The sequence below is a fragment of the Buteo buteo genome, chromosome Z (genome assembly GCF_964188355.1).
Source record: "Buteo buteo chromosome Z, bButBut1.hap1.1, whole genome shotgun sequence".
NCBI lineage: Eukaryota > Metazoa > Chordata > Aves > Accipitriformes > Accipitridae > Buteo > Buteo buteo.
The window spans coordinates 22,093,938-22,120,172 of NC_134204.1; the positions used below are offsets into that span (position 1 = coordinate 22,093,938).

Consider the following 26,235-nt stretch of genomic DNA (forward strand, 5'->3'; position numbering starts at 1 on the left):
GATACAGAACCTGTGTTTTTTCTAAGACACTTCATCAAGCCCACAGTCCTCTCTGAACTAGCTTTCAAGCTTTCACTTTCTAACCTCCATGCTGAAAGGAAGAGGTAAACTTACTTTTGTGTTTATACCATATTTGTCTTGCATATTTGCAGTTGGTTCAGCTATGACAAGGAAGAGCTGTAAGCAGTGGCCGTAGTCACATATCTTTTATTATTGAGATAAGCTTTCCTAAGTGTCTCCCAAGATAGGGTAAGTTAAAAGTCAGTCTGTGAGATTATGATCTCAAACGAAGTTCCCTCCCTACAGTCCCTTTTAGAGGACATTTTGTGGTCATATTTTTCGCAGGCTTGTAAATTGTGAGCAAATGGACTTGCTTGGTTTGTCTTTACCACAGTCAAGGAAATAATTCTTTGAAAGAAAAGTACAACTGATCCATAGAAATATATGACAGATCTTCAACTTCTCATTGAAACTAATAAGTAAACTCTAATTACTGCTTAAAATAGGCTCAGAAAGGCTACAAATTTTTACAAAATAACAATGGGGAAAAAAACCTCAGCGTGACAGTAGAAGGCTTATTGGCAGACAGTGAGATTATTTCTAATGGCAAATAGATTCGCTTCTACTCTGCTATTTAGGAACTAATGTCAGATATGAATTAAGGTGGTTTTCCACCTTTATGCAAGAGATGTTTTCCAACTAGCCTTACTCATTACTATACTTCATGGATTAGTGCTGTAACCAAATTATTATATATGAGTAGTCTAGTCATAGTCAAAGTTTGACTGCATGTAAGCATACACAGAATACTATGACACATCTAAAAGGTTATCTCACCCTTGGAGAGCTAGTACAAAAGATAAGAAGTGGCCTTAGACTACTTCGAATATTAATTTTAATATTTCCTTATAATTTGAAAAGTGTACCCTTTTGTATCAATTTTGCTTAAAAAAAAATTACTGATATGAAGTCCAAGTATAACCGATGTGTGAAAACAGATCATGGAAGCATGTGCTGTTCAAAAGCACACTGCCCAGGAAATATTGCAATCTGTTAAACCCACAACCTTGGAATGTATGACTTAAAGCTTATTGACTGGTTAGGAGGTTAGCAAAGTGAAAATACTGTCAACGTTGCATTAGAGGATAGTCACCATGTTGCTTACTAAAATGTCAGGTAGAGATTTTTTGAGATGTCAGCTGTCTTCTCTCCTGCATAGACTGCTCTGACATTCAATAAGGTATGAAATGCTGCTCTTTAAACCTCTAATGGATAACATGAAATCACCACTCTAAGTAAACAGGGGGAAATGGTAATGCTTTAATAGCTCAAAAGTGCTGTCAGAATCAAGTATGTCATATGCACAGTCAAGTTACAGGTACAGTATTTCATAATGCAAAACAAATGAAATCATTAAAGGTATGTGGGCTTCAATGTCACTTCAATATTTGAATTCCATTTCCAGAGGAAATGCAAGGCTTCAGATTTTTCTGATAAAATATGTTCTATTGTCAAGCATAGAGTTTTGTATGGCAATGTTTAGTAAAAGCATATGGGAAAAGACTTAAAAGACCGACTTGCTTAAAAGAATGGGTCAGCACTACAGAGGTCAATGGAATTTCAACAGGAGTTGATTCAAACTGTAATGCATCATATGAATTGGCAATTAAGAATGAGTTTTTACAGTTTTCCAAAATAAATCTTACCTATCAAGAACACTAAGTTGTACAACAGCAAAAACAAAATCCAGTGTTTCATACTTATTCAAGCACGTACAGCAAATTAATTCCTCAAGCTCTATGTGAACAAACACAGCCTAGTTTATGAAAGAGACTTATTTTCAGGGGAAAAAAAAAAAGCTGTAGACTAGTTACCAACAATACATTACACATAAATATATTTAGACCTTGAAATGATGGTCAAATCAAACTACAGCAAGTGTAGTTTATCACCCATGTAGATTAATCAGCTTGAGTTTGTTGTTGGGGGGTTTTGGTGTGGGTTTTTTGTTGTTGTTGGGTTTGTTGGTTTTTTTAAGTAACAGACATTTAAAAAATAATGAATTACAAAAATACTGATAATGGCTTACATTTCTACCACCTCAATACTTTCTTCTTCTTCTGACCTTTTCTACCATCTCAGCAGTATCTCCAGTAGTTTTTTGGGTAAATACATTCTGCTCAGGTTCCTTTTGCATAAGATCCATTGATAATATTCTCTGACTCAGTTCGTTGATACATTTCAAACCATTTACATCCGAAAGCTTCTGGTTCTGTGAAATGGTTGAAAAGGCTTTTTTAAGGCCCACATCAGTATTGGTGGTTTCTGTTTATTTTTTTCTGGAAATAGCACCGCTTCAGTTTCAGGGGTAGGAAATCGTACTCTATACACTTCAGGGTAAGATTTCTGAAACTAGAAAAATACATCAATTTAAATGAAGAATTCACTCAAACTTGTAATATTAAAAAAAAAATACTAAAGTGCAACCTCCACCTCTGGAACAGGAAAGTGATTATTTCTCAAATTGACTTTCTATACCACTATATAGAAAATTAGGCAATATTTTCTAATATGGCTTGATTCATCACAGTACCCCTATTCCAAATGATTAAAAAGTTTGAAATCCCCAAGACTACCTACTGTTTTAAATCTCAGTATTTCTCTAGAGGACTAAAGGTCTAAGACTTGATAAAACTTTTTAAGTTAAAATTAAAGACTGTGGAAGAATTTTTATTTACTTGCTTGAGCTGCTTCTTCTTATCTTTCACAGATATTTCTTTATTCATTGCAATTTCTTCCAATAAAGCTGCCAGTGGCTCTTGAGAGCCAGTTGCCCTTTGGTACTCAAATTCATCTGTACTGATTTGGTGACAAAATGATGGAGGAGGAAAAGTTGCATCAGTATCAGCTCCAGCATATTTTATCTGAAAAAAAGAGTAAAAAAGCAGCTATTTTTTCTGCAATAAATTTGCAAAAACTGACTTAATCAAATTGGCCATCTGAAGTCATTAAGTAGAGAAGATATGGATTAAAGACCCTAAATTGTACGTCCTATCTCCTGCACTAATTGATTGAGTTCTAGTAAGTCAAAAAACATGACACAAAGGAAGCCTGTTTAACTCTTGGAATAAATTTAAAAGTTACTTTTTCAGTAGAAATTAAAGAAGGAAGAACTAAAAAGCAGCTTTGAACAAAACAAAATATGGTATCAGGAAACAGAAAAAGTTATGAAAAAGCTGAGCAAGTAAGGATGTCTCTGAAAGAAAAGCAGAGCATTAAAGGAAACACTTTTTAACCATTCACAGTTTTCCTCACTATCACAAATATAGTTTGCCCGTTCCATGGGGAAGACAGTGCTGACTAACAGGAAAACATATTTTAGAGTTCTTGTCTCTAAACCATTCAAGATCTGCTTAGTTTAATTTAAATACACAGTTATGGTTGAGTATCAGCAGTCAAAATTAATTAGCTCTTCATAAGCTAGCAGAGACAGAACAAAGTCTTTAAGAACCATCACACTTCATAGAAGAAAGGATAAATTTGATCTAGAAGCACAGAGACATAAGAGGCTTTTTTCACTAGATACCTACTTGGACTCTCTGGAGATGTACAATGTGTTCCTCTATAGAAGATTTTAAGGTGGAAGGAACACTTAAGATCTCTTGATAATTGTCCATGAGAAAAGATACTAGTTTAGCAGCAAGCAGTTCATCCAAGTCCATTTCATCCTTTGAGCAGAGAATACAACGGGAAAATGCCTGAACCATCTGAGAAAAAACAAATCATTATTATATATTTTTCTGTTTGGGGAGTGGGGAATCAGACTATGTTTAAAAAGTGATCTTCTAGAAAAAAGATTTTAACAGCGTAATACTTACCGTACTTCCAACACATCAATTAAAAAAAAAAAAGGGTAAAAAGGGTACTGTGTACAGTGACATTATCTGAGTGGACTGAAGATGGCTCTTGCCTCATATACATAATCTAACCCTGACTTTAGACTTAGAATGGCTGAATTACATTTTATTCTCAAGACTTTGTCAAATAGAAACGTCACATAGCTCTTCCAGTTACAGGGCACAAATATTTCAGAGATTTTAAAAATAACACAGGAATTTATTAGAAGTTAAGCACCAGAAGGAAAACTTAATACCATTATTTTGAAATCATCAAACCAAACTGTGGTCCAGCTCACTTTATGTAGTCTCATGATAGAGCATTCAGTTACAAGAGTTTCCTGTCTGTGCACCAGTCACTTGTAACATTAAAAGCACAGAAGGCAGTCAAGGTTTTCTGTCAGGTACCATAGACTACACTGCTGAATTAAAACTTAACACAAAATACTTGGACTGTAAATTATTCACTTCCAAAAATAACATTTACATCATAACATAATTATTTTAATCAAAGACCATTTACAGTTAATTAAATTATAACCTTAGCAGTCAAAAATTTAATTACTTTAATCAAATACTATTCATAGTTAATTAAAAACTTAATTGCTGTGGAACAAATTTAGGTTTATGCATGATACTATAGGATATTTATGGATTGGCTCTACAGCTAAGTCTTCTGTCGCCCTTCTTGCAAAAGACTTGAAAATTAACGAAAAGAAATACATGTTTATAGCCAGGCAGAATTGCTAAGTTATGCGTAATAACTTTGTAATAACTTGCTATTGCAAACATCAATGATAACTCTACAAGTAGTCCTACAGATAGAGCATTAGCAAAAACTAGGGCTTTGTCAAAATCTGGTTAAAATTACTTTCAGAGATTTCTGTAGTTGAGTGATGAAAAAAAATTAGTACTGAAATAAACTGGTAAGAATTTTTTTTTAAATGGCTGAAAACAGGTAAATCAAAACATTCAGTGACATATTTCTAAGTATGACTGAAACAGGCAGTCTGCTTCTTTCACACTGTCTGCAGTGATAAAGAACACGAGGCCTCACCTACTGTATTTTTTTTCCTACTCAATAGTGAAATCAGTGGTGATTTAACTTTGAAAGATAAGGAAACCTCCAAATTCTAAGCAAATTCTTCCATTTGCTCACAACTTATCAAGAAATCCTAATTTATTCAAATTCAGAGTATCTTTCCACATAGCTATAATAGACAAACTGTTCTTCAAACAAGCAAACTGTATTTTGCATACCCTCTCCAATAAGAAACTTGTATCTGTGCTACTCCAAAACCCTTGTCCAGAACTTTTGCCTTACACGATACGTACCAAGTTTCTGGTCCTCACTGATTCAGAAAGAGGCGGCAAATCATTGTTAAAACTAATTCTCACCATCATCCTCACCAACAGCTGCAGTCTTTTCCGATTTTCTGGTGGCAGCAGGAGACAAGATATCTGAAGAGCTTCTACAGCCTTGCTGTGTTTTTGCAGCAGACCTGGTTTATACAAGATCAGGAGATTGGGAAACATTTCTCAATTATATATTTCCATAACATTTAACATAACATTTCTAAATCTGTCTCCCCAAATTCCTTTCCTACTCATTCAAGACTGCCTTAGAACTCCACTCCCCAAAGAGTCTAGGAAGATATCCCTAGAACTGGCACCATGTTTAAGTATTTAAAAGACTTCCTTATGATGCATTGGGAGATAATAATAACCATAATAACAACTCTAGATATTAGCAGACATGAAAAACTACAATGTTTTGGTTCATCCTTTGCTCTTTTATAACCCTCAGCTCTAAACACAACTAAGATGTATGCACAGATGTAGCAACCACATAAAAAAGTTAAGTCTGGGGCAACAATCAGAGAATCTAAACAAAACTTATATTTGTGCATCTATGACAATATTGGCATATCCCTCACACCTCTAGAAGTTAAATCTATGACTAATTGTACTTACAAACTCTTGAGAAAACACAGAATGTGAGCATGGCAGAGATATTTGAAGACTGGACAGGTACAGTAGAATCTGGTAGTAGTTTAGGTACCTATAAAGAGGTCTCACCACCAAAACGTCGTCTTCTGTTGGGTTTCTAAGGTTCAATGAAGGAAGCACCTACTACACATCTGCCTAAATAGCACTAGTATCAGAACAAAACAGAATTCAGGAGCAAAATATCTGCATGGCTGAAGTCTAACAGTAATTTATCTCAAAAAAGGAACAAGGAAGACAACAAAGAAATACACTCCTTTTTTTTCCATAGGATTATAGAGGTTGGAAGGGATCTCTGGAGATTGTCTAGACCTCTTCCCCTGCTCAAAGCAGGGCCATCTACAGCAAGATGTTCAGGACTATGTCCAGTCAGGTTTTTAATATCTTCAAAGATAGAGATTCCACAGCTTCTCTGGACAACCTCTTCCAGTGTTTGATCACCTTCCAACTAAAAAAAGCTATTTTCCTATGTATAAACGAAGCTTCCTGTATTTCTGTTCATGCCCATTGCTTCTTGTCCTGTTATTGGATATCAATGACAGAAGTCTGGCGCTCTCTTCTTTAGTCCTCACACATCAGTCTTATATACACATGAGATCCTCCCTGAGCCTTCTCTCCAGGCTAAACAGTCCCTGCTTTCAACCTCCCCACATATGACAGATGCTCCAAGCCCTTAATAATTTTTGTGGTCCTCCACTGGACTCACTGACTAGTGTTGAGGAAAGATGTCCCTCAACCTGCTGGCGATGGTCTTAATGCAGCTAAGGATGCTGCTGGTCTTCTTTGCCACAATGACACACTGCTGGCTCATGGTCACATTCGTGCCCACCAGGACTGCCAAGTCCTTCTCAGTAAAGCTGCTTTGAAGTCAGTCACCCGCAGCATACACTGGTGCATGGTGTTATTCCTCCCCAAGAGAGGACTTGGCATTTGCCTTTGTTGAACATTATGAGATTCTTGTTTGCCCACTTCTCCAGCCTGTCAAGGTTCCTCTGCATGGCCCTACAACCCTCTGCTGCATTAACCACTCTTTCCCATTTTGTATTATCTGCATGCTTGTTTAGGGCACTCTGTCCTTGTTTAGGACAGTGTCCCACCATCCAGGTCATTAATGAAGTGTTAACCACTACTGGCCCATTATCAGCCCTGGGGCACTCCCTACAGATTGAGCCTAAACTGGACTTTGTGCCACTGAACACAACCCTCTGAGTCCAGCAATTCAGCCGATTTCTGGTCTACCTCACTGCCCACTTATCTAGCCTGTACTTCCTCAGTTCACCTGTAAGGTTGTGATGGGAGACAGTGTTGAAAGCTTTACCACAGTCAACACAAACAGCATGCACTGCTGTCCCCTCATCCACCATGCCAGGCAATTCCACACTGTATAAAAAGTGGAAGCTGTTTGTTATTAAAAAAAGAACAGAGGTGTGCAGTAGTTAGTAGGGCAGCCAAAATAGACAGTATTCCAAGAAAAGAAAAGCACTGTAGTTAATTTCTTTTTCAAAGTAAAGCTTTTTCTAATTTCAAAGGAAGATTTGGCAAGCACACCAGTGTATATGTTCAGAAGAGGCCCTGAGGAATAATAATTAACCTTCATAGATTTGTACATAAAGAATCATTATAACCTGTGCAAAGAGCAAGTTTAATCTTACCAAGTTAGTAAAATATCTGATGATCTCTGACACCTTAGTCCTATTTTCTCAGTTATTCTGAAAACTAATTTCTCTTGGAAGAGAAGTGCTGTAGACTTTATTCAAAAACAGAAGCAAGTGAGGCATCTTGACACGGTTACACAAGTCACCTATGATTTTTGCAAATATTTCTCAGGTTTTAAGATGGAGCTTTTAGACACGTACAAATCTCATCATGGCTGCCTCAAATGACTAAAAATATAATCTGATAACACTTTCTTTGCTGTTTCCTGAAGTCTTCCACTAAACAGAAAGCTTATCCACTGAAGGAAGAAAGACATCCTATAATCAACTGTGGAAAGCTTGTAATTGCCTGAGGTTAGCAATATAAAAAGTCAAAGACTCAATGACTGAAACCTTGGTTTATAAATGTCTTAAGACTGAGAATTATTGCCAATTTAGCAAGACATATTCCACTGGGGGGGGGGGGGGCGGGGAACACAGAAATGCAACTGCAGACATGGATCTGCTTTTCTGCACTTTGTAAATGCACAACTTGCAAAGCAATTACTGCTTCACAGGCAGCATTCAGTACTAGCATTGACACTTACTATGAAATAGTATTCTGTGGTGCGCATTATCATCTACGTTTACCTACAGCTTCATAATGATCTGTACATTAGCCTCATTGTTAAGACTTAATTACATATTGACCAGAGCCCAAAACTTTCCCATTTCTCTACCAGTTGAGCCCCCCCCACATGCCTTCCTCCTCCCTCCCTCCTCCCAACCCCAAGTATCACAGATCAAATCTCAGAAGAGAGCCTGAGTGGTTAGAGAAAACCTTGCTACTGAAAACACAGATTAGGCATCTCTGCCTTATATTTACTTGTTTATTTTCTTACTACTGGTTCCAAGTAGTTTGGAGTACAAAAAGGAGGGTTAGGCTTCGCCACAGGTATACTGAATTGTCGTCTTGAACTCCCTCCACTGGCTAAATAGGGAGCATAGTCTTGAATTATAAAAAAGTGGAAAAGACACCAAGGGATCATCTGGCCCAACCCATCCCCACTCAGTGAGAATGACTAACTCAGGTATCCCAAATCATCTCACTAAGGCCAAATGCAGCTTTTTACTCATTCAAATACCTGTGTTAGGTATCCGGAGGAAGCTGTTTAGGCAAGACTTCTAGAGAAATGTGACATTTTCAAACATATACAGCTAATACTTTAAAGTAAATTGTATAAGTATGTAGATGGAAAACAAACTAAGTAGTTCTTGAAAGCCTGTATTCCCATGATTTTTTTGTATAAATCTATTTTTGTTAGTAAGAAAGGATTCCATATTAACACCTCAATTTTTTGTGAATGAGACCACAAAATGATTTTTTGACTTCTTGAAAAACTGCACAATTTCCTTTCATTTCTACACAAACATTGGCATGAATTCTTTCTTTTCATTTTTACATCTGTGAAATACTGTGAAATAAAACTCTTAAAACCCAAAAGATGTGAAATGCAATGGAAAAACAAACAGAAAGAGAGAATGAAAGGAGAGGAAGAATTTTTAAAGATGTTATTATCAAGAATACCTGTGGTCTAAGAAAAAGAAGTCAGAAAAGGAACTGCATTCAGTTTGAAGAAGGACTGTCAACTAACAAAGCATAAAAACACTAAATTCCAGAAATAAAAGTGTTATTCTGAACTCATTTTTCATCTCAATAGTTTATTAAGAGCAATGCTGTTCCCACTTAAAGACACTCAGAAAAGTGGCATACTACAAAGCATAATTACTTTTCAACTCCATTGTTCTTTTCTGAAATGTAACTATAAAATGTAACCAAATATTTTCACATTTACTGCCTTTCAATGGGCCATTTATAGCTACAGGATAGGTGAATTTAATATAGTGTGAACCCTTACAAAGTTATAGTTAATAACTGAAACTATTGTTTCTTTAAAGCACTAGAGTAGTTAATGTGTATTGTAAGTTTAAGCAATGAAGGATTTCAATTTCCTTCAGGTGCCATGTTGCCAGTGTTAAAAACAGTCCTTATGGCCCTAACCCTTTTTAATCTAGACTTCAGTCAAGCAATTTCTAAAAGCCTATGTGAGTTTTTAACACTCTTAGGCATTTGTAAAAAAAGAAAAATCTGTCAAAATCCATCGGTTAGGTGTAGCAGTGCTGAGCAATGAACAAAGGCCTTTAAGGCAAGCAATGGAAGACTTTTGAACTAATGTGATTAAAAAGACACAAGAATAAAACCACCTTGTGATATGAAATAAATTTAAATATTAAACTGTTCTTTATGTAGACTGGACAGGACAGGTCCTAAAGAAATGAGCTGTGATACTATTTCAGTATGGTAAACTAACTCTGGGAAGTTAATTCAAAAGAATAATTTTTTTCATTACATCCCAAACTACTTACCTAAAACACTAACAAAAACATCAAAAAAATGAAATGTGAGAAGAGGTTCTTTCATCTGGCCAAAGTAGTCCACTATGGTTTTGAAGACATCTCTTTCAAATCCCGAGTATGTAGGCTGCTTCAAATCTGAATAGCTGGGCCCTACAAAAAAGATTAGGGGAAAAAAAAAAAAAGAGAGAGAGAAAATTAATTTGCAGACACCAACGAGATCACTATTTTCTATTCCAGCCAATAAGAATGCAACATCAAGTAGAAAAAGACCCCACACCTAAAACTTGGACTCAATCTTCAAAATATAAGTGAAATTGTATTGATCTATTGAATTGATCAATTTCCAATAGGTTTAGTGAAAACACATAGTAGAGGAAAAATATGAATATGTCCTGGTTTCAGCTGGGATAGAGTTAATTGTCTTCCTAGTACCTGGTACAGTGCTATGTTCTGAGTTCAGTATGTAAAGAATGTTGATAACACTGATGTTCTCAGTTGTTGCTAAGTAGTGTTTAGACTATAGTCAAGGATTTTTCAGCTTCTCATGCCCAGCCAGGGCACCTGACCCAAACTGGCCAACAGTGTATTCCATACCATGTGACGTCCCATCTAGTTTAGGAACTGGGAAGGGGGGGGCAGGGAATCGCTGCTCGGGGTCTGGCTGGGTGTCGGTCGGTGGGTGGTGAGCAATTGCCCTGCGCATCATTTGTACATTCCAATCTTTTTATTACTACTGTTGTCATTTTATTAGTGTTATCATTATCATTATTAGTTTCTTCTTTTCCGTTCTATTAAACCGTTCTTATCTCAACCCACGAGTTTTACTTCTTTTCCCGATTTTCTCCCCCATCCCACTGGATGGGGGGGGAAGTGAGTGAGCAGCTGCGTGATGCTTAGTTGCTGGCTGGGGTTAAACCACAACAGAAGAGTTAAACGTTTATATATTTCATTGAAATAAGCTGCACTGGCAGGAGAATATATACTGGTTGATCTTTTCCAACTTTGTTTAAGGCAATGATCAGAAAAAATACTGACTGTGAATATAAAAAGGATTTGATAAAGCAGTAAAGACACAGTCAGTTCAATTGATTTTTACAGGGGTGAGGTGGTTTGGGTTTTTATTTTTCCCTCCTGAATTTACTTACAATTTGCTAGACATTTCATTGCTGATAATATCCAGTGAGGTAGTTCCTCTGCATAGGGGAGAAACAGAAATTAAAAGGAGAAAAAACCTGAGAAAAATGTTAAACTCTAAGATAAAAGCAAAGCTGAAAATTCTTTAAGAAGTTCCTCCTATATAGTAGATCGACTGATTGCAAAGGCAGGCTATACCTCAATGTAGGATCTAGCTTGAATTACATCTATAATTCAGTACCTCCAGTACTCAATATCAACCAGTTATGCCCACTGCTACTCCAACTCAATCAGCAAAATAGATCATATGGCAAATCCCTAACCTGCCCTGCAAAAATCAGCCAAACTAGTTCAAGCTACACCTTCACTAGCGCATTACAGTGAAGTGTTTACTTTGCACTGAAGATGATGAAAAGTACTCAGACATTCAGTTGTCACGGCTGCAAGGAGGAAGCTAATATCTTGAGGCGCTCCAATTGCCTTTAAAATGAACATGTGTATGCTCTGGAGGAGGTTTCATTCACAAACCAAACCAGGTTCCAATCTCATATTTCACTTCTCTACAAAATTTGTGGAAAATATGGTGGCAATAATATTGTAAGTGATATATCATAGCAGCAAAGATGCTTCAGTTTCTCCCTGATGTGCAAAGCAGTTTAAACTTGGTACTAGTTTCAAAACACATTGACTGAAAACTCAAAACTGAGAAATTTTAAGCATCTCTTAGTGTACATTTTGATTCTTTCCCAAGTTTTAATACACATTTCCTTCATGTAAACATTTCAGGTCAGGCAGTTAAGGGCTGGGCTGACAAAGCCAGCTTGAAGTGAATGATATTGCTGTCTTTATAAATGAAAAGTTGCTGATTTTTCACCTTCACCTTTCAACCCTGCTAAAGCAAGAATATCTTTAAGAGAGTAAATATGGAATAAATACTGCTTCTTACTATTGAGATGTCAGAGGACAACAGTGGCATACTTTGTAAAAACTCTAGTATAGATGTGGTCATACAAGTATAAAGATGCTACATGTTAGTATAGATTAGAACTAATACTTTTTTTTATACTAGTAAGCTACAATATAAAAAATTTAAATGAAAACTTCTAAAATACTCACTTGATTTGTCTTCCAAAGTAACAATGCCTTGCTTATTCACATTGTATGCATTTTGGACTATGTGCTTTGAATTCACAAGTTTCGGGTCTAACACTTCGTCCAGAGAATCCAAACCCAAGACCTTTTGTAATCTGTAAAAATACACAAACACATAGTTCATAGATCACCTAATCCAAAAAAGGCAAACATGTAGTATTAGGAGAGATACGATTCTGAAAAACAGACCTCTTCATTTCATAGAAACATAGAATATCTCACATTGGAAGGGACCCATAAGGATCATCAAGTCCAACTCCCTGCTCCTCGCAGGACTACCGAAAACTAAACCATAGGACTAAGAGTGTCATCCAGATGCTCCTTGAACTCTGACGGGCTTGGTGCTGTGACAACTTCTCTGGGGAGCCTGTTCCAATGACCGACCACCCTCACGATGAAGAGCCTTTTCCTAATGTCCAGTCTGAACTTCCCCTGACACAGCTTCATTTCATTTCCTCGTGTCCTGTCGTTCGTCACCAGACAGAAGAGATAAGCACCTCCCCTGCCACTGCCTCCTTTGAGGAAGTTGTAGGCTGCGATGAGGTCACCCCTCAGCTTGCTTTCTCCAAGCTGAACAAACCAAGTGACGTCAGCCACTCCTCCTAAGTCTTGCCCTTGAGATGTTTCACCATCTTGGTCGCCCTCCTCTGCACACACTCTAATAGTTTGATGTCCTTATACTGAGGTGCCCAAAACTGCACACAGTACTTGAGGGGGGCCACACAAGTACAGAGTAGAGTGGGACAATCGCCTCCCTTGATCAGCTAGCTATGCTGCACCCCAGGACAGGGTTGGCCCTTTTGGCTGCCAGGGCACACTGTTGACTCATACTCAACTTGCCATCAACCTGAACCCCCAGACCTCTTTCTGTGGGGCTGCTCTCTAGCCTCTCATCCCCCAATTTGTACTTATAACCAGGGTTACCACACCCCAGGTGCAGAATTCACCACTTGCTCTTGTTAAATTTCACATGTTTGGTGATTGCCCAGCTCTCTAGTCTATCCAGATCTCTCTGTAAAGCCTTTCTACCCTCAAGGGAGTCCACAGCTTCTCCTAATTTACTATCGTGGGCAAACTTAATGTGCATTTGATTCCTGCATCCAGATCATTTTTAAAATATTAAAGAGCGCTGGCCCCAAAATTGAGCCTTGGGGAATGCCACTGGTGACCGGCCAACTGCCTGATGTAACCCCATTTACTATAACCCTCTGAGTCTGACCCATCAGCCAGCTGCCCACCCAATATGTTATGGACTTGTCTAGCTGTGTGCTGGACAGTTCATCTAGAAGGATACTGGGAGAGACAGTGTAAAATCTTTGCTAAAATCCCAAATCACCCCATCTACTGGCTTCTCAACTAGATGGGTGACCTTGTCATGAAAGGGAATTAAGTTGGTTGAGCAGGGTTTTCCCCTCTGAACCCTTGCTGGCTGTGACCAATGACTGCATTGCCTCTCAAGTGTTTTTCAATAACTCCCAGAATAACCTTCTCCATAATTTCACCAGGCAGTGAAGTGAGGCTGACAGACCTGTAGTTACCAGGGTCTTCCTTCTTACCCTTTCTGAAAACTGGGACATTTGCCAGCTTCCAGTCAACTGGGACCTCTCCAGACTCCCAAGACCATTGAAAAAATAATGGAGAGAGGTCCTGCAATGACATTAGTCAGCTTTTTCAGTACCCTGGGATGAATCCCATTGGGCCCCACAGATTTATGTACATCCAGCTGGAGCAGCAAGTCTTGAAGAAGTTTGGGTCAGCTGGGAGTTTATCATCCCCCCAGTCACAGTCTTCCAACACAGGGCTCCAGGGCCCATCATCAGTCTTGAAGACAGAAGCGAAGAAGGCATTAAACGTCTCCGCTTTGTCTAAGTCCCTATTTGTGAGGTGACTGACTTTGTCAAGCAATGGACCAATGTTATCACTGAGTCTCCTTTTGCTATTAACATATTTAAAAAAGCCCTTTTTGTTGTCCTTCACCGTGCTGGCCAGCTTGAACTCTAATTGAGCTTTGTTCACATGAATTTTCTCCCTATAGTGGCAAGCAGCATCTCTGTAGTCCTCCCATGTCATATGTCCTTGCTTCCAAGGTCTGTACACCTCCCTTTTCTGCCTAAGGTCTAGAAGATCTCCACCTAGCCAAGCCAGCCTTCTGCCCCACTTGCTTGACTTCCAACACTTTGGAATTGCCTGCTTCTGTGCTCTTAAGAGATGGCTCTTAAAAAATGACCAGCATTCATGGACCCCAATATCTTCAAAAGCAGATTCCCAGGGGACTTCACTAACTAGCTCCTTCAGCAGCCCAAAATCTGCACTCCCCATATCCAAGGTTGAAGTTTTGCTGGCTGTTTTTCTCTTATCACCAATGATTTGAAACTCAACTACATCATGGTCACTGTGACCAAGACAGCCACCCATCACTACTTCATCCACAAGTCCCTTTGTTTACAAACAAAAAAATCGGGGGGGGGGGGGCACTTTCCTAGTCAGCTCCCCTAGTCAGCTCCCCTAGTACCTGCACCATGAAATAATCTTCAACATGCTTCAGAAATTTCCTGGACCTCTTTGTGTCCACTGTATGATATTCCCAGCTGATGTCTGGGAAGTTAAAATCACCCATAAGGACAAGGGCATTTGGTCTAGAGACATCCCTTAATTCCTTGTAGAATAAGTAATTGGTTCCATCGTTCTGGCTGGGTGGTCAATAGTAGACTCCCACAACAACATCCACTTTATTTGCTTTCCCCTTCATCCTTACCCAGAGGCTCTGAACCATGTCATCAACAACTGTAGGTGCCATACAGTCCAGCTGCTCCCTTACATATAGTGGCACCCCGCCACCTTGCCTGCCCTGCTTATCCCTCCTGAAGAGCCTATAACTGTCCATCACGGCACCCCAGCCACAGGACTCGTCCCACCAGGTTTTGTTTGTGCCAATGATGTTGTAGCTCTGGGACTGGGCCAAAGCTTCTAGCTCCTCATGTTTATCCCTCATGCTGCAAACGTCAGTATAAAGATATTTCAAATGCATTCCAGTGTACTCAGCACATTGTGGAGCAGACTGAAGGGCCTTGCTAGCACACCGTCCCTCAAACATTGGTCTGTCTCCTCCAGGCTTATGTCTAGCAAGCCTGGTTTTATCCCTTTCCCCCTTCAAATCTAGTTTAAAATTCTTTCAATGAGCCTTGCTAACTCCTGTGCAAAGATCCTTTTCCCCCTTTGAGACAGGTGTGCCCCATCTGTCACCAGTAGGCCTGGTGTCTTGTAGACCAACTCATGATTAAAAAAAAAAAAAACCAAAATTCTGCCAGTGACACTAGTTTCAGAGCCAGGTACTGCTTTGCTGGCTGTTCTTGTTTCTTTCCACATGATTCCCTGCAACTGGAAAGATACAGGATAACACTACTTGTGCTCCTGATCCCTTAACCAGTCATCCCAAGGCCCTGAAGTCTCTCTTGATTGCTCTTGGATTTCCTACTGCGACTTCATTGCTGCCTACCTGAAAAAATCAATAATAGATAATAATCCAAGGGCCATACGAGGGTAGGAAGTTTTCTCTTCACATCTTTAACCTGGGCCCCAGGGAGGCAGCAGGCTTCCCTAAGAATTGGGTCTGGTCTGCATATTGGGCCTTCTGTTCCCTTTAGAAGAGAGTCTCCTATGACAATGATGAATCTTTTTTTCTTTATGGAAGTGTTTTTGATGCAGAGTGTAAGCCGACTTAACCTTGGTGACACTTCAGACCTAGATGAACCCTCGTCCTCGTATTTGTTTGCTTCAACTTGCAGAGCCTCGTACCTGTTATGCAAGGGGACCTGGGAAGGTGGGGTAGTCACAGAGGAGACATGCTTCCTGCACCAGACAGGAACTTGTCACCATTCCCTCCTATGCCTTAACTCACTGTGTTCAGCCAGGCGGAGAGAGGATAGGGAACCCTCCATGTCATATGAACTGTCTAGTTGACAGGTCTGTCCCAGGGAAGGTAGAGTGCGGATCCAGTAGTCTGTCTCTCTCTCACACTCCCTGATACTCCTCACATCCTCACGAAGCTCTGTCACTAAGCAGAGGAGTTCCTCTACCTGGGCACACCTCCCACAGGTGTGCTCACTGCTGCCATCTGGTAATGACAGAGTAGGGCACACCCTGCCGCCTGGCACCTGGGTGGCATCATGTTCCCACTGGAGCTCTGTCTGGGAAGCTGCATCAGTCATAGCAGGTGCAGAGCTTAGAGAGGCCACGGCTTTCTACTGGGTGGATACCATTGCTCCCTAGTCGAGCTAGCAGAGCTACAGTTCCCTCCCTGTACACCCATCCATTCAAACTGCCGTGCAAACTGCCCCACTGTGCCCTGTTTGCCCACCCTGTTCATGGTGCTCCTGGTCACCAGTACTCCCCAGGGGCTTCTCTCATAGCTGGGGGGGCTTTGGCCATCCTTGCTCCTGGCCCCGGCCAGGTCCCGTCAGCTGCTGTAGCACAAGCTGCGGGCTCCCAGCAGGTCTCTCGGCTCCCCTGAGGTTTCCCTGGCTGAGGAAACCCCCTGCGCACTGTGTTAGATTGCTGTGCTGCAAATCATGCCAGCACCAGAGCTGCTCGCCTCAGCATCAATTTTATTACATGGAGATGATGTGCTAGGTTTAGATTAAAGTAATCATTAGTAAGGCCTCAACTCTGCTGTAAAAATAGCTAAAATTTTTTTTTTTCTCCTGCGTAAATAGTCTAAACCAATGCCTTTAACTTTGCATAGGATATTCCTCCTGGAAATAGTAAAGAACATCTGATTCTCAAAGCCTTCAGCACTCAATTAGCTGCTCCACTTCTCATCTCATACAAAGTACTGTACTTGCCATTGAAAGGTTTCATGGTATCGTGCTTCTACAGCAGTGCTTCTATTTCATAGCAACAAGAAAAAAAGGGAAAAACTGAGGAAAAAAGTGATTAAACAAGACAAAGCCCACACAAAAGAACTTGTATAACACAACAGGAAAAAGTCAAAAGGTATTAAGCACAATAAAGTTTCTTTGCAAACTTTATTTGCTGAATTCATTAGACACATAAGCAGTATAGTTAGTCTAGCCACTATGGCTTTGATGGCAGTGATGAAAAGTGAGTGGGTGAAATTACAGGCATTATCAGAGAAGACAGACAAGACTATTACCTACTACACAGTTTTACTTTAACAGCAAATGACTCACAAGTATACTTACTGTGACAAAGTCATGGATTTCCATATCTCTTCTATATTTGTATGCGTTAGCTCTCTGCGGAACACAAGTTTGCATGCTGGTACTTCCCCTATAGCTATACTGTGTCGCTTGTACCACATCTCAGAGTTCTGAAATCAGAAAAAAAGACTCTTCATTAACTGGTGACTTTTCAAGTATTAAACATTATAATACATTCATAGTACAGCATGCTCCCTATTACAAGTATTTTAAATATTCCTAACTCCCAGTAAAGTCTCCAGGATGGAAGTGAGTGTTTAGGTTTCACAGACACGCAGCACCTTTTCTCAGTTACGTAACTTGTCCAAAGCTGAAAAATTATGTGTGTCAAAATAGCCATTGAAGTCAGGAGTCAACAGCCTCTAGTCCTGTGTTCAGATCCTCTCCAAGATTAAAATCAGTTCAGCTCACTTGTTTTCAACTGCTACTCCAAGATTAAACATCTGCTTATGGAAAAATTATTGGAGAATTATTAGATCAGATATCAAAGACTGATATTTGTCCTTGTTCAGCCTTTACTGATCACAGCTAAACATTAAGTTCATTAGCAGGTTCTATACATGAAGAAAGTAAAAGCAAATAGTTACAACTGAAGACACCCATCAGATCTAGGCCACCTTTATAACATAATAAAGCAGAGAATGCAAGAGACTACTATCCTTTACTCAACCTTCACATCCAAGCTCGATGCTTGAAGATTGTCATCAATGTGTCAATGGATGGACATACAATACAGTTCATGTCAGCAGTGTAAGTTTAAAGGCAAACCTCCCAATCATTCCCAGTTCTTTGAATTATATCACAGAGCTGCCCTAAAGCACGTTAACAGTAATCCTTGTGATCACAACCAAATGATGAAATGCACTCCAGGAATGCATTTTAATTACTCCAAGCACTAATCATCTGTCATGCTGTGACACTAGACTAGAGTAGTTTGAAACATGTAGCACCCTCTGAAATTAGTGTCTGGTCTTCCACATCAGTGTTTCACAACACAGACCCACGCCCATCAATCCACACACAGACAGTAAGTGGTCTGATTGATGCTGGAGCAATTTAAGGTGCCACCACTTCCAGCTACCTGTCTACTTCACCATTGCAGTGGAAGCTACACCTTTCCATAAAAGAGCCAGCAGAAAGCAGCTTATTCCTTTGCCTCAGTTACTTCAACTTATGGTACACTATACTAACCAAAACTACCAATGAAAGAGATTTTGAGCTATGCCAGACTGTTTGCTGTTGTATCAGATTCAGATGTATATAGGCAGTGTTTTGAAAACTCTTATCAGGCCAGGATGCTTGGATGGAAATTTAGAGCAGACAGTTGGAGGCTGTAACAAGTCAAAATTGCAGCAGATACTTGCTCGGGAACTAAAATACTCTATTCTCTTTACTTGTCTTTGGCATTATCTTTTCTTTTTTCCCTCTTAATCTTCTATCAACTATTGAAGTTCTAAGGACTATGTTTTTCCTCTTCAGAAGCCTGCTGTACATGAAAGGTGCACTTGATCTGCACATAAGTAATTGGATTACAAATACGGAATAACCATTCATTCAGGACCTCTAGATGTCCAGCAAAATGGTAGGAGCTACTTTTCCAGACTGTTGGTCACCAAGAAATCCAAGGTTAGTGTCCTCCACTGATAAGCATTAATGAAAAGGCCAAAATTATCAAAGAAGTCCCCAGAGCTCACAAAATACGAGAAAACTCAGAGAAGATACACTGGAGGAAGGGTTTAGAATATACACAACGACAGAAGCCTAGGCTTTTAAGATGCCCAGGTGGCAAGAGTTGATACAATTTTGCTTTACTAATAAAAGCAACAGTTTTTTCAACAACTTTACAAAGGCTGGATCAATCCAGGTAAGTATGTGGCAAGATTCTCCAAGCTCACAAAGGATAACAATGAAACCAAGACCGCTTCTCCTTAGCCACAATATATTCCTTATGAAAAAGGAAATTGAATCACTGACATCATCATAGCAGCTAGGAAGGCAGTAATACTGTATCTATTCTTCTACATGAAATGTCTGAATAAGAGTTACAGTGTAAGTGACAGTAAAGTAACTAATTTTTGTTTTGTAGTATAGTAAATGCCCTATTGGAATTTGAGCAAACTGGAACGCAAGCATACTGGCAAATACAGCCATGCTGAACTTAGGATGCTCAGGACTGAGCATCTGTAGCAGAAAGAACACTCAAAGCCAAAATCCAGCCAACAAATCATTAAGAACAACTTTACTTCACATAAGTTTAAAATAGAAGTATTTTGCATTTAATTTTGTAACCAAATATTTTGTGCCACTACAAAGAGATCATTAGTTCAGTTTTGCTTTCCAAATATGCTTATGGCTGGGGAAATGAAAACTGGATATCTTACCATTGTGACTGATTTCACTGGGATGTGTTCTTGGGAAGTGCCAGCCTTCGGTTCATTCCAGTCTGGAAATTTAATTACTTCCTTTCCACATGAAGGTTTCTTTGGATATGGCTTCAGCGGTGAAGAAGGAGGAAATCTACAATTAGAGAATACTTTTAATGCCTCTGAACTCCACCCTATTCCATAATCACCAGTGCAAAACCGTAGTAGGCCTTCACATGCAAAAATACAAAAAATGCCTTGGATGTTCACAGTGTGACTTAGTTGCCTGAAGACTGGTGTTGAGTGACACATAAAACATCCTAAAGTGTCTTGTTCGGCCTCCATCTGCTGCTCCAGAACAGTTCAGGTCCTTTGTACCTCCCATGACATAGCTGAGCCGTGGGTGACTGTCTGATATCCCAGAGCATCTCAAGTAACACCAGCTGTCTATGTACAGACAACTGACTCAGGTCTTCACCGGATGTTGATTCTGCTGAAAAAGCTGTGGGTAGAGTTTCCCCATGCTAAGTGCACTGCTAGCATGCATCTCCTAAAGCAAAGCTACATAACTAAGTCACATGACTAATGCTTGGATTTAGTGCGCACGCAAGTGTCCACAAGAAGTTTTGTCAACATTACCAAGTACTTCTGTGTTTACATGTTTTCTGTGCGAAGATCATATCCTGCAGTTCTTTTCTGGAGTTTTTTTCCAGCTTGTTGTGCAGGAAACTCGTTCACTTTTTAAGGCATTTCAAGAAGTGCTTTGAAGAAAATAGCAGAAATAAACCCTAAGCTAGACCTTGCAGAAAACAGGGAAAACAAACTATCCCAGATCACAGTCAGCTCATTCACATCTCCAGCTTGACCAGTATTAAACTACTGCCAAACCTAGGCCAGAGCATGTACAAAGGAGTTAATGGCAGCACATCAGAAAGACAAATCAGTTTGATGGCAACTTGTCATCAGACTGGCCCACATCAGATCTTGTTTACCTGCACTCCTAGGTTTTAGATGTGGAGATTCCTCATGCTTCAAGAAATTGCTTCAGTCTCACTTACTCTTTTAATCAGAATGTAAAAGACAGTTATGTCTGTGACCACGCAACAAGAGCTTGTACACTGCTGGGTAGCATGCGTTTATATCCTACCAAAATGATTCTCATGCTCAAGAAATCCTCAAGATTTCTCTAAAACTTCACCCCATACTCTCAAGGCAATTTCAGCATTTAATTAGTTTTCAAATTTGTTTTGTGTTGCAGACTTGTTAGTCCAGTAGTGTTACGCTGCATGGCTTAAACACATTGCAGTTTTGACCATACACACTGAGCCCATTTGGCATATTCTACAATGCTCTTCAACAGAATATCTGCAACACAGAGAGATATCACTTCCTTCAGACAAACCCTGATGAGAAGTAATAAGCACCTCACACTAATCCTGCAAGAGCTTTTAAAGTAACCCAGATTACACTGCAGATGTTCAGCTGTTGAATGTTCTCAACTATTTTTCAGCTATTCATTATTTCTTAGAGTTTATTGTTAAAACACCTGCAGCCTTTTTTTCCTTTGCCTTACAGTATTCTCAACAGTTCCCTGTTTCCCCTCCAGTTCATCACAATTTTTAGCTTTATGTCATTTGCTGCCCTGATTCTCAACAAACCAGTAAATGAATGAGTTCTTACAAGCAGAAAAAGGAGGGGCATTCCCCTTTTTCAGGTAGCATTACAGCAAGATTGAGATAGAGTCAAGTTTTTGGATTAACAACGAAAAGCCTCTGATTTTATGATGAACAGAATAATGTTACCTAAAGCTAACAACTGAGGAGGATTTCAAGACTGACATGTCAAGATGAGCATGGTTCACAGCCAGCAGCACTAGTTTTAGTTTATACAAGGAAGAAATAGAGATACCCGTTTGTGTCCAGGGCAATGGATAGACAACAGGGTCAATAAAATTGGTATCAATGGCCTAACAAGTACCACAGCTGAATTCCCAGAAACTTACTAGCAATGCAAGCGTACTAACACTTTTGCTTTTAATACAATTGCTTCAATTCCAAAAAACGTAAAGCCTGACAGTTTCCAAAACTGTAACTTCTCATTCATTATCATAGACTGTACTAAGCCAGTAAGTCCGGACACACAGGCAGTCTTTGCTATTTTTAGAAGCCACACTACTTCTCACTTTCACATTTCACATGTCTCTTTTGCATGCTCTGTGGAGTGAAAAAGAGCAGAAAACTACACTTACATGTGAAGTTAATGAATGACACAGCTGTGCATCACAGCGTACAGTAACAGTAAATTAAGACAGGAATTCATAGGAAAAGGTATGAAGCATATCAAGGTTTCTAGAGTAAGCACTGTAAGTGGAATTAAAAGCGACTTGTACTGCTACCTGTATCAACACGGTGAGAAACGTATTTACAACGTAATATTAGGAAAGTCCACCAGATGGAGCTGACAGGACACGAAATACGTGAATAAAGGCAGGCTGGAAAACCGATGTTTGGCTCCATATACAGGATAAAAGCATGTTTTAAAACTTAAAGCCCAAACACTAAAACCATGAGTAGCACACAGTCTATTTATGCACCAAGACCCGTGGGAAAAAGCTGGCTCCAATTCAAGATGCATGAAAATTATGCAGTTTTAGTAGAAAAACTGTTCAATTAGGAACTTAGAATGGAAGGTGAGGTCAGAAGATCATTAAGATAGCTGTAACAGAAGAGCTCTCTTGTCTGATAGCAGATCATTACGCAGAACACATAGAAAGTGAAAAGCACAGAAATATTTCACCCAACCAATTTCCACAGCCTGCAGCTCAGGAAAGTCATGGCTGAAAATACAGATGGGGAAAGAACAAAATAATTTGAATGTGTCACTATGACAATGCAAAATAAACAAACAAAAAAACCACCACCACACAAACACAACAAACCCAAACCAAAGAGATATAGCATACCAGTGGTTACCAAAACCCGTGTTTAATCTTTAAGTACTTAACACCTATGGCACCGGTGAAAAAAACCACAGGTAGTGCTGTACTAAAAAGAATAGACAGAGCAGGACTGGGCTAGGAACACACCAAACCAATAACACACCTACCACCTTATGCTGTACTAACACCTAACTGTTTTTCTAACTGTTTAAACAAGTAAAAAGCCCACTCCATACCACTCTTTTACATTTAACCTTCTCTAAGCCAAAGTCAAGACCTAAGATCCTCTGAAGCTATTCCTGTCTTCCATGACTGTTTTCCAATCTGAACTAGTCGATGACTAGGTAAACTTTCACAGTATCTTGCCCTTCTACAGCAGCCATAAGCAGACAGCCAGAGAAGAATTCAAGAACGGAACAAGCATACATGATACTTCCTCAGCATCCTTTCCCAGCCTTCAGTCATGTTCAGCTCACAGACTACAGAGACACATATTGTTTTGAGATAATTAGCAACAGACTTTCTTGGGTGAGCTTCTCAAAATATTTTCAGATACAAGTCCTTTGATACACTAAGTCCTCCGAATTTGAGTCCCAAATTCTAAAATTTAACATTTTCCTTGATTAATTGTTATATGGATTTTCCCTTTACAGAGCTAACTTTGGAGAGAACATTCATTTTTTTACTCACCTTAAATTCCTTAAAATTTGTTCCATTAAAGCTGATTGAAATTGGTTTAACTTTTTTGGCAGGGAAGCTGTAGCATTCAGTATCGTTTCCTTCAGAAGGCACACTAAAAAACAACTACTACTTTTACTGAAAGATATCATGCAGTATCATAAAGAACAAGTTGAATTGATGCTAATTTGTTGCTGGAATAAAGCACAAATCTGATCCAATGTGACTGCAAATTAACTGAACTGCAGTGAAACAAGTTTAACATAAGCCACGGTTCTTTTATAAGAAAGTATCTCGACACAAGTTTGTTTATGACAAAGTAAAAGAATTACATCATAAGTACCTCCTACTTTTAAAGTACTCCATATTAAAGAATAAAATTAGGAGAGTAACGAACAACTTCACTTACAGAATAGGTGTTCAGCCTGGGCAGCAAAAAAGCTTAGGCACACTCTAAAAACAAACCAGTTAAGATCATAGAGCAAAATGAAAAACTGACTTCATCCACATCAAGTGGAAATTCAGTATTACATACATTTTCCCAAAAATAATATTAAGAAATCATTACCAACAAATTAATACATAATCTTTATTTAAGTATATAATAATAGGTAGAGTAAGTAGAAACATATCATTATTGCTGACCTATTTTCTCTATTGGTCTGCATGAAGAGAGTTCCCATTTCCTCAGAAGACTGACCATGATATACGTTACATATCCATACTTAAGGCAATGGTCATTTTTACATTACTTTTTCACTGAACCAGACACTACAAGATGGTACAAATTCAGAACCTGCAACTTCTGGACACCCAAACCTTAACTGAGGCCACAAGAGCTCAAAGAACCATTAATGCTAAGCTTTCATTACAAGGAAAATTCTTTTCCTCTGTGAACAAGCCACCTTCTGAGAGGGTAAACCAGCATAAGTAAGCAAACATCCTTGAGGATGAGAGAATAAAACTTCATCTCTCTTAAGAAAATTTCAATCTACAACCCATAGAATATAGAAAAACGTTACATCATGAATGACTTAAATTCAGAAGGCCTTTCTCTTGTCTTAGAAGGAGTAGAAATAGCATCCGAAATAGTGAGGGGGTTGGGTGAGAGAGAGAACAACTGCAGCTGGATGCTCAAGGGTATCCTCACTTCCATCCATGTCTTCCTGATATACACTCTTCCAACACTGACAGACCTGATGTCTACCAACAGCAAACAGAACTTGCGACCTTGTAAAAGCTGCAAAAGCTTTTGCTAGTGTTCATAGAATGTAACTGAGTAAAAGTGCCCTTCAAAAATATTAAAAAAAAAACAAGCAAAAAAAAAAAACAACTCAAAGCAAGCTAAACATTAAATCATGACAGTTGCCTATCACTAAAGAAAATAAAGTCTTTAAAAGGAAGGGGGGGAAGACACATAAACACTTTTTCAAAAGCATTCTACAAAAACATTTGTAAGACCAATGCGCAAGAGTCATTACTCCCTGTTTCCAACACCCCAAATTTTTCAGTCACCGTATATAGTTTTACCTATATAAATGGCCATCATCTTGAAAGTCCTCTTTGCCCCATCTTCCTTTAATATCTTCAATAACGTGATTTTTCAGGAATTTTTTAAGCAGCTTAACTGTTTGGTTGCGAGTCACTTCTGGGCCAAAGTTTTGATTAGAGCCAAGCAGTTCGTGTAAACAGTCCACTGCCTCCGAGGCTTTGAAGCAACGCTCGTAGCTTTTGAAGTGACACCGATGCTTCCGTAAAGGCATCCCAGCACGAAAAAGTTCTATTATCTCGTTCCACTAGGGAAGAGGAACAAAGAAAACCGTTACGGGAGCTCTTCCCCTTGAAGCGTTTTAGTTGTACAAAGCGAGACCAGATTGCAGCCAGATCTTAATGCAGAACTACGTACTTTTTGGATCACTTGGCGTTTACGAGCACACCAAAACTGAAAACAATGATTTAAACAGTTGAGGTCTGAGAACGAACACCAGGTTTCAGAATCTGAAAGATCTAGAGCCCCATACTACCTACAGCTCTACAGATACAGCTTTCACCACCCCCACACCCCACACACCCCCCCCGGGCTTTTATCCTGACAAAAGGCTGGACTAACGCTCCGCTCCAGCCGCCCCGCACACGCTCAGCGTGGGGAGCACCAACACCCGGACGGCGTTGGGGGCCGCCCCGCCGGCTCCCGACGGGGGACGGGCTGCCGGGGACGAGCCCAGGGACCGCCCGGGGTGGCGGCGCTCGGCCGTCAGGCCGCAGAGGCCCGGAGAGCGGGGCAGGCCTGGGCGGCCAGGCCGCCTCAAGGCAGCCGGCCGGTACCCAGGAGAGCCGCCATCAGGCACGGAGGCCCCACCCGGAGCAGGTAAGGCTACCGAAGGGGCAAAGGCGGGGTCGGGGCACCCCAGTCCGGGGCACTCACCAGCCGGGTGGCGCGGTAGGGCCCGGGCCCGACGAGCCTCGGCTCCATGGACGCGGCCGGCCCTCGCCGTCTCCACGGAAACCGGCAGCCGCACGAGCCGCGCCGCGCCCGCCGACCGTTTGAATCCGAGCCCGAGAGGCGCTGCCTTCGCCTATTGGGCGGCGGCGGCCGCACGTGACGCGCCGCGCCGCCCTTGATTGGCGGGGTAGGGGGGCCCCCGCCGCCGCCACCGCCCCCCGCCGCCAGCCCTCCCCCTGGCCGGCCACGGCGGGGGGCGGGGAGGAGGCCCGCCTGCCCCCCAGCCGCACCCCCGGCCTCTCCGCCTCCGCGGGCTCGGGGGCCGCGCCGCTGACAGGCCTCCACGCGAGCCC

At 40.3% G+C, this 26,235-nt stretch overlaps 1 protein-coding gene across 3 annotated transcripts in view; it reads right to left on the reverse strand.

Moving 5' to 3' along the window:
• DEPDC1B (DEP domain containing 1B) overlaps positions 1–25,979 on the reverse strand; it is a 41,342-nt gene extending 15,363 nt beyond the window's left edge. The window contains exons 1-11 of one of the 3 annotated variants that reach the window (XR_012649085.1): positions 25,865–25,979; positions 24,970–25,235; positions 19,842–19,977; positions 17,443–17,570; positions 12,206–12,336; positions 11,101–11,148; positions 9,965–10,105; positions 5,232–5,398; positions 3,591–3,767; positions 2,739–2,924; positions 2,090–2,412 (exon numbers count right to left, since the gene is read on the reverse strand). Coding sequence is in view for 2 of the 3 variants with exons in the window: in XM_075021241.1 (XP_074877342.1) it covers positions 2,251–2,412; positions 2,739–2,924; positions 3,591–3,767; positions 5,232–5,398; positions 9,965–10,105; positions 11,101–11,148; positions 12,206–12,336; positions 17,443–17,570; positions 19,842–19,977; positions 24,970–25,235; positions 25,865–25,912 (1,590 nt within the window). In the remaining variant the exon portion in view is untranslated. Of the gene's footprint in view, positions 1–1,307; positions 2,413–2,738; positions 2,925–3,590; positions 3,768–5,231; positions 5,399–9,964; positions 10,106–11,100; positions 11,149–12,205; positions 12,337–17,442; positions 17,571–19,841; positions 19,978–24,969; positions 25,236–25,864 lie in introns of those variants that run through there. The other 2 variants (XM_075021242.1, XM_075021241.1) reach the window with 2 other exon arrangements.
• Between the last annotated feature and the right edge of the window lie 256 nt (positions 25,980–26,235).